We start from the raw sequence: 13,263 nt of genomic DNA on the forward strand, positions 1-13,263 counted from the left end.
CTTGTCCTATCGTACTAAAATTTATTTATATAATTAAAAAAAAAAAAAAAAAAAAAAATTCTACCAGTAGTATAATTCAGAATATTTCATAGATTTTAAAACAAAATATATTTTTAAAATATTTTTTTTTAGAATTTTGCAACAAAAAAGGAGTAAAAGTATTTTTATTCTTTGTACACACACATATATGTATATATATATATATATATATATATGTATATATATATGTATATATATATATAATATCTGTTACACTTTTTATTAAAAAAAAAAAAAGAAAAAAAAATTTATTTAAAAGAATTATGTTTATTATATTTTATATATAAACATGAAAAAATTTTAAGTACAAATTTTTATATATCCATATATATTCGAGAAAAAAAAAAAAAAAAAAATTCAAAGTTTAAAAAAAAATTCAAACAAATTTTTTTTTTTTTTTCTTTTTAATACGTATGTTTAAAATTATTAATTATGTAATAACTGTTTGGCAATTGTTCGGTAATTGTTCGGCAATTGTTTTGCAATATTTTGGTAATAGTTTGGCAACAGTTTTGTAATAGTTTGGCAACAGTTTGGCATTAGTTTGTCATTAGTTTGTCATTAGTTTGTCATTAGTTTGGCATTAGTTTGTCATTAGTTTGTCATTAGTTTGGCATTAGTTTGTCATTAGTTTGGCATTCGTTTGGAATTAGTTTCACATTAATTTTTCAACAGTTTGGTAATTTTATGATAACAATTTGACAATAGTTTGTCAGTTTTATAGTAATAACAATTTGTCAATTTTCTGTTGACATTTTGATGATTTTTTTTTTTTTTTTTTTTTTTTTTTTCTTCACATTTATCCTTTCATATATGAATAAATTGGTGCTAAAATATAAAGATTTAAAAAAAAAAAAAAAAAATGAGTAATATATTACGGTATACAAATTGAAAGAAAAAATGTAAAATTGAAATAATAAAAGTTGAGTAGTGCACGTATTTTTTTTTTTTTTTTTTGACAAATGTTCCATTGAGTGTCTTTTATAGCGTTTTATTTATATATTGATTTGTTTTTTTTTCAAAAAATAAAAGAAATAACTTCACATAATACATGTATATATGCTTATACAGATGAGGATGTGTGTATAACTCGTACACACGTATGGATATATACATATATATATATATATGTGCATATGGATGTATGTGCATATATATATATATATATATAAAGAATAAATTTGTTCAATTCGGGTTTACATTTTTAATCAATTTTTTGTTTTTCCTTTTTTCCATTTTTTATCATTTCCTTTTTTCCATTTTTTATCATTTCCTTTTTTCCATTTTTTATCATTTCCTTTTTTCCATTTTTTATCATTTCCTTTTTTCCATTTTTTGTCATTTCCTTTTTTCCTTTTACCAATGATTGTTAGACTTTTTCTCTGCCTATTCTTCCTTCATTTTTTCCATTAAATTATTTTTTTATAATAGAAGTGGTTTCGTCTTGCAGTCATGCAAATTTGTTACAGCATGTTATTATACTAAATCTTTGCTCTTTCATGGTAAAAGACTTTTCATTATGATGTGCTGTTCATATATATATATATATATATATATATATATATATATTTGTAAATTTGATACTATTTCGTATATGCATACGAGTTGGGGGTGAGGGGAAGTATTATATAAGTATGTACATGTGTATGCTTTTATGTGTGCGCATGTTTGTGTTTATACGCATATGTACACACACACTTAAATGCATACGTTACACACTGACTCCTTTTTTTTTGCAAAGTGCAAATAAAATTTGTTATTAATACGCATAAAAAAAAAAAAAAAAGTCGAGTATTTATTCAGCTTGGAAAATTGTAACAACTGGGTTGGAGAAAGTTCAGGTGATTTACAAACGTGTGTACACATTTGCTTAGATACATATATATATATAATATTTGTATATGCATATGTATACATATTTGTGTATAAGTATGTATATGTGTATACTTCTTCAATTTGTAATTCAAATGGGAGAAGGGTGAAAAAATGCGCACGAAATTATTTCATTTTGTTATGTGTATATTTATTTATGCACAAATATACACATATATCTGTATACATAAAAATAGGGAACACACTTAAATAAAATTAAACAAAATTATGAACAAAGTAATGCCCTTTTTTAGCGAAATAAATAATTAACAAAAGTCGACGAACTTGTACCGGCAGCAGTGTGTATATATATCTGTATATGTATCTGTATGTATATGCGTATGTGTGTGTATATGCGTATGTGTGTGTACATGCGTATGTGTGTGTGTATCTGCATGTGTATGTCTATGTATGTGTATGTATATGTCTATGTATGTGTATGTATGTGTGTGTGTGTGTGTACATATTCATATGCGAAAAGAAGTACCGTCGAAAGGGGTTTAAATATTACTAACAAAATGCTGTCTGAAATAAAACAAGACAAAAGGAGACTTATTTGGCAATCCTTTCGTTGTGCCAGTTTTCTCTCTCCTAAATAATGAATTTCTTGTTCCAAAACAAACAGTTACATTTTGGAAAAATAACTCAAACAGTTTGCACGAATAAACGGTAAAACATTTATAACATTCCCAATCCAATATACTTCAAATATTACTTCATATTTGATTAAGCCCAACAATCCTACTTCTTTCACCCAGTTAAGAGGGACATTCACAATGTTTTGAAGGAATGTGTGCAAAAATGTAGCTATGTTATTTTGTTCCTTTTTTTTTCTCTTTTTTTTTTTTTTTTTCATATTTTTCCCTGCACTGTTCATATTTTTTGCGCGCTAGAACATTTTTGGCTAGTTAGAAAACCATTCTTGGTGAATTTTTTTTTTTTATAAAAAATAGAATAACCTGCGCTGTCTTTTCAAATATAATAAAAGTGCTTACAGTTAGTAGTAAAGTTTCACTTAAAAAAAAAAAAAAAAAAAAAAAAAAGACCTCCAATAGTGCTAGTAATGTTAACAGCAATGGAAATGGAGTACTATCGTGTGCACTAATTTGACGCAAATCATAAATACGCGGGTATACAACATACATATATAACACGCGTACACCCATGTGTATATAACACGTGTACACACATACGTATATAACACGCGTACGCAAGTTCCTCACGTGTGTATTTGTATGCGTATACATAAAACTATGCAAAAGGAAAAGCTAATCCCCAAAAAAAAAAAAAGAAATAGCCTAACAAAATAGATCATTCCGAACTATTTTTTATTAAAAAAGAAAAAAAAAAAGAGTGTTATGCTCATCAAATTACATGACTTGTAACGTATTTGATTCAATGCAGCCAAGATATTCATTATTAATTGTAGCAATGGCAAACATATTGGATAAGTCATATCGTATACCTTGCAATTTTATTCGTACTGTTGTTTGCGGTTTTATGTTATAGTCTCCTGACGAAAAACAAGGGTAGTGTGTGTCTTCTGAGTACTCAAAATATTTCGGAATAGCTGTCCTCGAAATAAATATTTTTAAAGGCCCTGCCTGAGCAAAGAAGCCCAACTTATTAACGTCTGTTACGACAGCATCGAGCACCTAAAAAGGGGGGGGTGGTTAAAATAAATGAACATAAAATAAAATAAAAATAAAAGAGGATTAAGGAAATGTAAATATACGAAATGTAAATATACGAAATGTGAATATACGAAATGTAAATACAAGAAATGAAAACGGAAATCTAATGAGAACGACATCGTACCGCACGAAAATAAAAGGGAGAAAGAAATAGCCAAATAAACGTGTGACAAAGATGTAACAAAAAAGAAGCATAACGCTAACAATGAATATGAAAAAAAAAAAAAATCCTTATGAATATATAAACACATATGTACAATAATGCACACGCGACGCACTAGTCGCTTTCTTCGCGGCTTCCAATTGAACGAACTTATATATATTAGACTTACTTCATCCTTAAATGGCTTAAAAACAATAGCTTGATATTTAACCTTAACAACAATCATTCCTGTTCCATCCTGAACACGTCCAGGTTCGCTATGTATTATTCTAATAACACAAATGATATACCCATATTTTGCATTACATTGTCCTTCAACACTGTTTCTTAGCATATCTTCTATGAACTGTTGATATCTTGGTCCCAACTGACTAGGTTTTATAATGACATTTTTCCATTCCTCGATAACAAAGTACATCTTATAGGCTATCACTGTACTTTCACATATATACATATATACATATATACATATATACATATATATATATATACATATATATATACATGTGCCTATACTAGTCACTGTGAAAATTGTAACTTTAATATATATTTTTTTTTTTCTTAAATACGCGAAAAATGTTCCTTACTCCCTTTTCTTTTTTTTTTTTTTTTTTCTTTTTTGGCTAGCTTATTTTTTATAAAAAAATAAAATACTCAGTTTATCATCTCGCTCTTTTGAAAAGATTAAAGAACATGAATAAGGACTTTTTAAAAAGGTAAGAAACTATAGAGCAATGTACACTATTTATGTATTGATGTACTTATAGAATGAATTTATTCGTCCAACTCTATTAATATTGCTTTTACGCTCTTTGGTTAAAAAAAAAAAAAAAAATGTATATAATTTTGAACAATATATATATATATATATATATATATATATCATAGTAACGCTCTTAGCCAACCTATTTAAACATAAAGTGGAATTTTAGTTAGCATATTTAAGCTTTTTTGTAATAACTTTTTTTTTTTTTTTTTTTTTAAGCTTACAAAGGCTAACACCGCACGTAAGTTTTTCCTTTGCTTTCGTTCGACTGAATATATATATATATATATATATATATATATATATATATATTCACATATAGCATATACGTATGGTATATTTATATACATATACACATATACGTATGGTATATTTATATACATATACACATATACGTATGGTATATTTATATACATATACACATATACGTATGGTATATTTATATACATATACACATATACGTATGGTATATTTATATACATATACACATATACGTATGGTATATTTACATATATGTAAATGCATATGTATTAATGTGAGCCTTTTCCCATTTCAAAGGCTAAGAAAAAATAAAAAAAAAATCGATGCTACACCGTTGTTTCTCCTTCTAACTGCAGTTAATTAGTGTTCTTACATGCTTGTAAAACGTTTACGTTTACGTTTACGTTTACCACATAGTATTGAAAAAAAAAAAAAAAAAAAAAAGAAAAATAGTTAAGATCGGGAAATAGTAACAAACATTTTATTTACAATTTTTACCTTTTTCTGGGCCTTTTTAACGAATTTAAAAAGAGCATAATTCTGAACAACATAATTATGCGCGCATGTGTAGGTAGATAAATATTATAAGTAAAAGTTATGAGCATTTATATATACATATACATATTTATGACATCGTTTGGTCTGGCATATTGGTAATTACGTTAGTATATATTACTCATAGAGATGGGAATAACAGCCGGAAAATGTTGCAAATATATTAGGAAATACTTTACGAATGGACTAAAAAAAAATATATTACCATATTTTATGTACTGTAAAAATAAACCTTTTCTTATGAACTCAAAACTAGTGCAAAAATATTCCTTAGATAAGGTCCCTAAAAATGTTCTTAACAGGTTAAGGCTAAAAGATAGAGATGGGAAACGAGGAAGAATTTATGTAAACTGCCTCCGCACCCCTCCATATAGCATCGCTATTGCGGAACATTTTTTTATTATCTTTTTGACGAAAGTCATGTATACTTTTTATTTTTCACGGAAATGTCTAATCATTAAGAGTTGTTTTATTTCGAAATTTTTTTATAGGTATATACAAGACAATAGAAGGCTAAAAAATGATGATATGTAAAAAAAAAAAAAAAAAAAAAAAAAAAAAATTTAACCTATTTAAAATGATGAACAGAATATATAAATTAAATTACATAATAATTCAAAATTAATGTAATATGCAAATAAGTATAAATGATCGCATTTGTATAAGTCCAAACTACACCGTACGCGTATTTTAACAAATACGAAGAAGATTGATTGGGATAAGAAAAAAAAAATTCCGAAAGTTATGTTCTTAAAAATGTATATATTGGACATGTAGACATGTAGTTTTTATTTGAAAACTGCTAAAAAGGCAACAAGGTAATTAGTGAGAAATGCCCACATAAATTAATAGCATATGGGTGCACAGTTTAGCTGCAAATGGATCCTTATATGGGTAGTTAAAAACACAGGCACCTGTTCACATTAACCACTCCTTTCTCAGTATTTTCCTTATTAAATATTTTCGAATGAAGAAATCCATTCCTAAATATTCGACAGCTTCCATTTCAAACTTACAGTTTGTTTTATTCATTTCATGAACTTGATTTATAATGGTTGAACTATTTTTTAAATTATTGTCTTTTAATAAATTACGTATAACATTTTTTTCCTTTTTTGTTAATGCTAAAAGAGATTCTTTTGGGAACAATGTCATATCTTCTGAGCACATACCAACCCACTTAATATTTTTGCAAGAATACACGCCCTCTTCATTAGTTTTACATCCCTCTTTATAACTCAAGAAGATGCGAATACCATACGGGTCATAATCTCCAACATAGACACACTGCAGATACAAGATGAAGAAAATATACATATGTATGTAGGAGCAACTGTACATATATGAACCCTTGCGCATAGGAAAAGAGATATTAATATATGTGTATGTATATATATACATATATATATATATATGGGTGTACATGTGTATATATGGGTGTACATGTGTATATATGGGTGCACATGTGTATATATGGGTGCACATGTGTATATATGGGTGTACATGTGTATATATGGGTGTACATGTGTATATATGGGTGTACATGTGTATATATGGGTGTACATGTGTATATATGTATATACACATGTGTATGTACATTTGTATAAGGACAAGAATAAGGTAACATGGGTAACAAAGATAGGTCATATTTGATCACCTCTAAATGAAACAGATCCAAGAGTTCTCTAAGAATTTTCCTAGTGGAGTAGTCTGGAAACCCCTTTCCAGTTATTAATATGCAGGGAAGGATCTGCTTGGTGAAGGGGGTGGGGGGTAATGGTGGTGCTGTATATATGTATGTATACCGGCATATGTATATATATATATATGTATGGGTACTCGCTTGTGTATATGTGTATGTAATCATTTTTGGCACTGAATGTACAGTTCTTTATAGTACATTCCATATCTTATTTTCGCAGAGTTTCTGATAGAGGGAATACTTTTCTACTACAAGTATGTAGTGAGCCAAGCTCTCTACATGATCAACATTTAAAAGATATTCATTGATCATTAAGCCATATTCTGCAAGTTAAAAATGAAAAGACACTTAATCTGATTAAAATATTTTTGCATAGATAACTTTATCGTAAACTATATTATCTACTTTATTATCAGTTGTCATCTTTTTTTTTTTTTTTTTTTTTTGTTGTCCTATACAAATAAATATACAAATTTATTATGCATGGTATTATTGTCCAAAATATGCAATCCGTACCCATGTGACATAGGATTAAACTTTCGTTGTTTTTCCTTAGTACAAGTAACCCAGCTATACATCCTGTACAATCAATAAAAAATATCTCCAATTTCTAAAATTGTACATATAAATAATTTAAAGATATTTTTAAAAGATTGAATATCTGGAAAATAAAATATATGAACAGGAAAGATGTATACATAGCTACATGGTAATAAAAACAATAACACTCATTTCATTTTCTCCCGAGCGTATATATAGTAAAAGGTGTGAGGACAACACAACATAAAATAAAACATGTACATGTGCAGGTGGTATAATAAGCATATAGAAATTATCAGCATTTTTTGGAAAACCTTTTTCTGACGCATAAATGTTTAAGGACGATCTCGGAAATCCCAGAATATGACAAACGTCCTGAAAAATTTTGAAGGATTCATTTAATAAGTGAATTTTGTTTGAACTTACTACTATCATTAGTTGTAAGTATTGCTATGGTCACTACCATTATAATTAGTTCTATCATGCATGCTATCATTTGGTGCTATTGATACTATTGTGTTTGCCATTGAGCTATTTGGTTTTACTTTTATATGTCTGTTGGTTTGACATTGCTCATTGAATAAATTATAAAGTCTGTAATAAATTTCCCTTTGCGTGCAGCTTTTTTCCTTAATTACAAAAAAGCAGAAACAAAACAGGTGAGACAGAAATGTGAGACAGAAATGTGAGACAGAAATGTGAGACAAAACAGATGAGACTCCTATTTTTCAGAAAAATCATAAGTAGTCTGTATGCATGTATTTTTGCTCAAATGTTTTTTCATTTTGTGAAACCGTAAGGATCATGCCATTTATTAGCTCTACGACTGACAGTGCTGCGAATGAACGAAGAATATACGAAAAAAATGTAAACTGTTCCAGTAATGTAAATTGTGCCAGTAATGTAAACTGTGCCAGCTGTATCAACGACACTTCGAATGTACACACATCGGGGAAGATAAAGAATGAAAAAAAAAAAAAAAAAAGAAACATACTTCTGGACAACTTCACTAGTTTCTTATCGAAAAGGGCAATGGAATGTTTCTTTTCAGAATTGTTTTTAAAAATGTCAACATTAATACATAACAACCATGAAACTATGTGAAGAACAAAGTCCTCAATTGCTGCATAAAAACAAAGTTGATTAAGAACGATTATTTTATAAAAAAGTTATATTTTTTTCAAAATTGAAAAAAAAGAAAAAAGAAAACATATTAACCTTCAAAAATGGTATTTTTATCTATAGAATTATAATTCATCGTTTAGCAGAAAAGACAAAGTCATTTGTTTGTTTGTTTTTTTAAGAAAGGGTAAAGATGCTTAACAAAAACAATTCATGCAAAGGAAACTGTTCTACAAGTGTCTGCCGATGTATATATACATATATATAACTACCCATGTATATATGTATATATACATATATCTACCTATGTATGCATATATATATATATACATATACACACACAAAAAAGAATTAATATATGTATACATATGTACATATAAGCAAAAAATTATGAAAATAAAAAAATAAAAAAAAAAGCGATACCACCTACCACAATATACTCTAAATGTATGTACAAGTCATGCATAAAATTGAAAAAAAAAAAAAAAAAATAAATTTCACATAGAGCTTTTTATTACTAATAAAAGTTACAAGAGTACTAATTTTCATATTGTTTACACTAATATATAAATGTATAATACCAATACTAATATACATATAATTATGTTAATAAAGGTTTGTTTGCTTCATTATGCTTAGGAATTCCTCTTGACTAATTTCTCCATCCATGTCTTTGTCAAACTCGTCAATCATGGCTTGTAATTCATCATCGGATAGGTTTTCCCCCTATACATATATTCACACATATATATGTGCGTATGGGTGTGTATGTTTAAATGAAGAGGATAACAAAATTGAAATACATAATTTGTGTGCATTCTTTTACAATATCTTTTTTCTTTTGTTTTTTTTCTTTTCTTTCTTTTTTTTTTTTTATTCTTTTCTCTGCATTTTTCTTTCCTTTGTCATGTCTCACCAGTTCTCTGGATACTCTTCTCAAGTTTTTTAATGAAATTTTCCCTGCAAAAATTATTTATGAAAAGGGAAAAATAAACAACAATAACAGCAGCAGCAGTAGCAGCAGTAGCAGTAGCAGTAGCAGTAGCAGCAGTAGCAGTAGCAGCAGTAGCAGTAGCAGTAGCAGTAGCAGTAGCAGTAGCAGCAGCAGTAGCAGTAGCAACGATAACTACAACTACAACGACAAAAAGGAAATCATATTAGCTGCTTTCACAAAATGATCATATGTTGTACCATAGAACAAAAAAACTTGTCCTTATGCAAAAAAAAAAAAAAAAAAAAAAAAAAAGCCCACACACATATACACCCACCACGCCATAAACACACGAAACAACTATGCACCTACTCATTCTTAATAAATAATATTACCCGTATCGTCATCATCAAATAGTTTGAAAGCTTTTATTATTTCTTCTGTTGGATCCCTATCACTAATTTTCTGCGTCACTACGAAAAAAAAAAAAAAAATGAGAAATAAAAAATGAAAAAATAAAAAATGAGAAATAAAATATGAAAAAAGAAAAAATGAGAAATAAAAAATGAAAAAATAAAAAATGAGAAATAAAATATGAAAAAAGAAAAAATGAGAAATAAAAAATGAAAAAATAAAAAATGAGAAATAAAATATGAAAAAAGAAAAAATGAGAAATAAAAAATGAAAAAATAAAAAATGAGAAATAAAATATGAAAAAAGAAAAAATGAGAAATAAAAAATGAAAAAATAAAAATGGAAAAAGGAAAAAAAAAATACATTGCTTGTACATGTAAAAATGCAAAACTGCCATATACACGAATTTAAATGCCCAGTTTTACATGATATGCAAATAGCGACAAAAACGAAGAGAAATAAATTTATAGTTCTCTAATTTTGTTTAGTTTTAAAGATCGAGTAAATTGTATTTATTATCTGGTTTTTATATATAAACATATATAAGCTCATTTAATCAATATCCTATTATGCATTATTGTTCATTTGTTTGTTTTACTAATGTCCAAAAAATCATTGTAGTCTATGTATCCAGAATTGGTTTTGTCATATTCTCTCATTAACTCTATAACATCTGCTTTTTTTATATCAAATCCAAGAGCTCGTATAGCTACCTAAAGTAAAGTAATGAAAAGACATAACAAGTAAAAATCAAAAAATTATCGTAAAGAAATATTTACATACTGTTACATTTTTCGCTCAAACTATAACAAATGAAGAAGTAAAAACAGTTACCATATAGCAAAATAAAAAAAAAAAAATAAATAAAATAAAATAAAAAAACGGAGGTAAACAAAATGGGTAAAATAAATAAATAATAAATAAATTATTAATATAAAATAAATAAATTATTAATATAAAATAAATAAATACATAAATTATCCCCTTTTCAAACTATTCTCAAGTGTACTTAGCAAGTCAGAAAACACCATTAACAAAAATGCATATAAAAATAAAGCTTCATACCTTCAGTTCATGATAATCGATTTTCCCAGTTTTCTCTGTATCGAATAAATCAAAAGCTTCTTTAATTTCATTTTTCTGTTCATCCGTTATTTCATTTCTACCCCTTCTCCTATTACTACTTATGGGTCTATTGGTAATTGCTCTTGGTGTGAAACTCGTAACTTCGCTTTTTCTATTAATCATTAGCTTGTAATAAAAAATATAAAAACTAAAACAGGGCTAAAAAATGTTTACACGTATGTACATATTATATATACAAATTTACTAACTATATATTGTGATGGGCAAAATAGATATTAATACTATAAATTATCTAAAAATAAAAATGTGTATAATAATGGGTGAAGTGTAATATGGAAAATAGAGAATTAGCTCTTTATCATAAATGCTATTGTAGTTCAAATTGGGAAAAAAAAAAAAAAAAAAAGGAAATTTACTTTTAAATATCAAAAAGGGAAATAATTAATATTACCCTTTTTTCTGTTAGCTATAAATGTATATATTCTTAAACAATTTATGTAATGCATAAAAGTTTGTATGTTTATATATTGGTATATGGGTGTATATGTGGATATGTGCGTGTATATGTGGGTATGTGCGTGTATATGTGGGTATGTGCGTGTATATGTGGGTATGTGCGTGTATATGTGGGTATGTGCGTGTATATGTGGGTATGTGCGTGTATATGTGGGTATGTGCGTGTATATGTGGGTATATATGCGAATTTACTGCTAATATGCGAATATATATGTATATATAAAGGCAAAAAAAAAGAAAACGCAAGGCCTACTAAAAAATAAAATTGCAATAAAAATCAATTTATCCCATATGCTTCCTTTTTAAAGATATTTTAAATCAAAAAAAAAAAAAAAATTTGTACGTGTTAATACAATGGAAAACATAATCCCTTCAACGCACGAAATAATTTTATATCTACGAGGAGTGTGTATTTTAGGAGAAAAAAATAAAATAAAATGAAGTGGTATAAAATGACGTAAAATAAAATGAAGCAATATAAAATACAGTAAAATATGATAAGTTAAAATAAAATAAAGTGAAATACAATAAAGTAAAATATGATAAGTTAAAGTAAAATAAAGTGAAATAAAATAAAGTAAAATATGATAAGTTAAAGTAAAATAAAGTGAAATAAAATAAAATAAAGTGAAATAAAATAAAGTGAAATAAAATAAAGTGAAATAAAATAAAATAAAGAGAAATAAAACTAAGAGAAATAAAATTAAGAGAAATAAAATTAAGAGAAATAAAATAAAGAGAAATAAAAGTATAATAAAAAAAGATATGCATAAGTGTAAGCAGGTACTTTCAAAAAAAGGCACACTTAACAATTAAGCATTAACCAAAGGAAAAACATTTAAAGTTGAATAATTACTCGTCGAGTTAAAACATTCAAAATGTATATGGGATACATAAACAATATGTTTTTAATTGCAATGTAAACGTAAATTATCCTCAGTGCAAATATTAATAGGTGTAAATGTGTACATTATTAATATTTTTGCAAACTTTCACAATGAGAGAAAAAATCTTTTAAATAATTTTCCCTTCAATGGATTTTTTCAAAATTCGACATTATCGGTCCATAGGCTAGTGCATTTATAGGTATGCATATATGTACCTATTTATATATATATATCAACTATTATGCCATGGAAAATGGTAATACATTGCACGTTGGAAAAAAATAAATAAATAAGAGAACATATAATAAATAAAAGAACATATAATAAATAAAAGAACATATAATAAATAAAAGAACATATAATAAATAAACGAACAAATGAAGGTGCAAGCTTTACCATGTTGGGACAGTTTGACGGAAAAAAAATAATTAAATAATGGTGAAAAGAGCGTAATTTATCAACTACAACATTTCTTTTCATACTTACTGATTATCACACCGTAACTGTTCTACGTGTAGAATTACACATTAAAATATTTTTAATCCATTAGCTAACTTTTTTAGAAATTAAAATTCTTTTTTTCAGAGCGTTTTAATTTTATGTAGTCATTATATTACATTCTGCCGTGAAATTTTTGAAAAATGGTGAACGAAGAAATGGGGGGGCAAAAAAAAAAAAAAAAAAAAAGAATTGGACAAAAATTTCTGAACTGCTC

General features: G+C 26.7%; 5 protein-coding genes across 5 annotated transcripts; 2 read left to right on the forward strand and 3 right to left on the reverse strand.

Annotated features, from left to right (window-relative positions):
• Positions 1-3,281: 3,281 nt before the first annotated feature.
• On the reverse strand, positions 3,282-4,186 carry MKS88_003332 (DNA-directed RNA polymerase II subunit RPB7; the record flags this gene model as incomplete). The annotated part of the gene is made up of 2 exons (XM_067216414.1): positions 3,282-3,566; positions 3,938-4,186. The coding sequence occupies 2 exons, from the start codon at positions 4,184-4,186 to the stop codon at positions 3,282-3,284; spliced, it is 534 nt and encodes a 177-aa protein (XP_067073063.1).
• A 2,082-nt stretch (positions 4,187-6,268) lies between these two features.
• Positions 6,269-8,027, reverse strand: MKS88_003333 (meiotic recombination protein SPO11-2; the record flags this gene model as incomplete). Its single annotated transcript, XM_067216415.1, has 5 exons — positions 6,269-6,637; positions 7,008-7,100; positions 7,251-7,375; positions 7,569-7,662; positions 7,854-8,027. The coding sequence occupies 5 exons, from the start codon at positions 8,025-8,027 to the stop codon at positions 6,269-6,271; spliced, it is 855 nt and encodes a 284-aa protein (XP_067073064.1).
• A 369-nt stretch (positions 8,028-8,396) lies between these two features.
• On the forward strand, positions 8,397-8,696 carry MKS88_003334 (meiotic recombination protein SPO11-2; the record flags this gene model as incomplete). Its single annotated transcript, XM_067216416.1, has 1 exon — positions 8,397-8,696. The coding sequence occupies one exon, from the start codon at positions 8,397-8,399 to the stop codon at positions 8,694-8,696; it is 300 nt and encodes a 99-aa protein (XP_067073065.1).
• Positions 8,697-9,381: 685 nt separating this feature from the next.
• MKS88_003335 (uncharacterized protein) lies at positions 9,382-9,892 on the forward strand (the record flags this gene model as incomplete). The annotated part of the gene is made up of 2 exons (XM_067216418.1): positions 9,382-9,431; positions 9,634-9,892. 2 exons carry the CDS (start codon positions 9,382-9,384, stop codon positions 9,890-9,892), a joined length of 309 nt encoding a protein of 102 aa, XP_067073066.1.
• Positions 9,893-10,023: 131 nt separating this feature from the next.
• MKS88_003336 (uncharacterized protein) lies at positions 10,024-11,307 on the reverse strand (the record flags this gene model as incomplete). The annotated part of the gene is made up of 3 exons (XM_067216419.1): positions 10,024-10,118; positions 10,658-10,772; positions 11,125-11,307. 3 exons carry the CDS (start codon positions 11,305-11,307, stop codon positions 10,024-10,026), a joined length of 393 nt encoding a protein of 130 aa, XP_067073067.1.
• Positions 11,308-13,263: the final 1,956 nt, after the last annotated feature.

This window comes from Plasmodium brasilianum, chromosome 10, assembly GCF_023973825.1.
Source record: "Plasmodium brasilianum strain Bolivian I chromosome 10, whole genome shotgun sequence".
Lineage (NCBI taxonomy): Eukaryota > Apicomplexa > Aconoidasida > Haemosporida > Plasmodiidae > Plasmodium > Plasmodium brasilianum.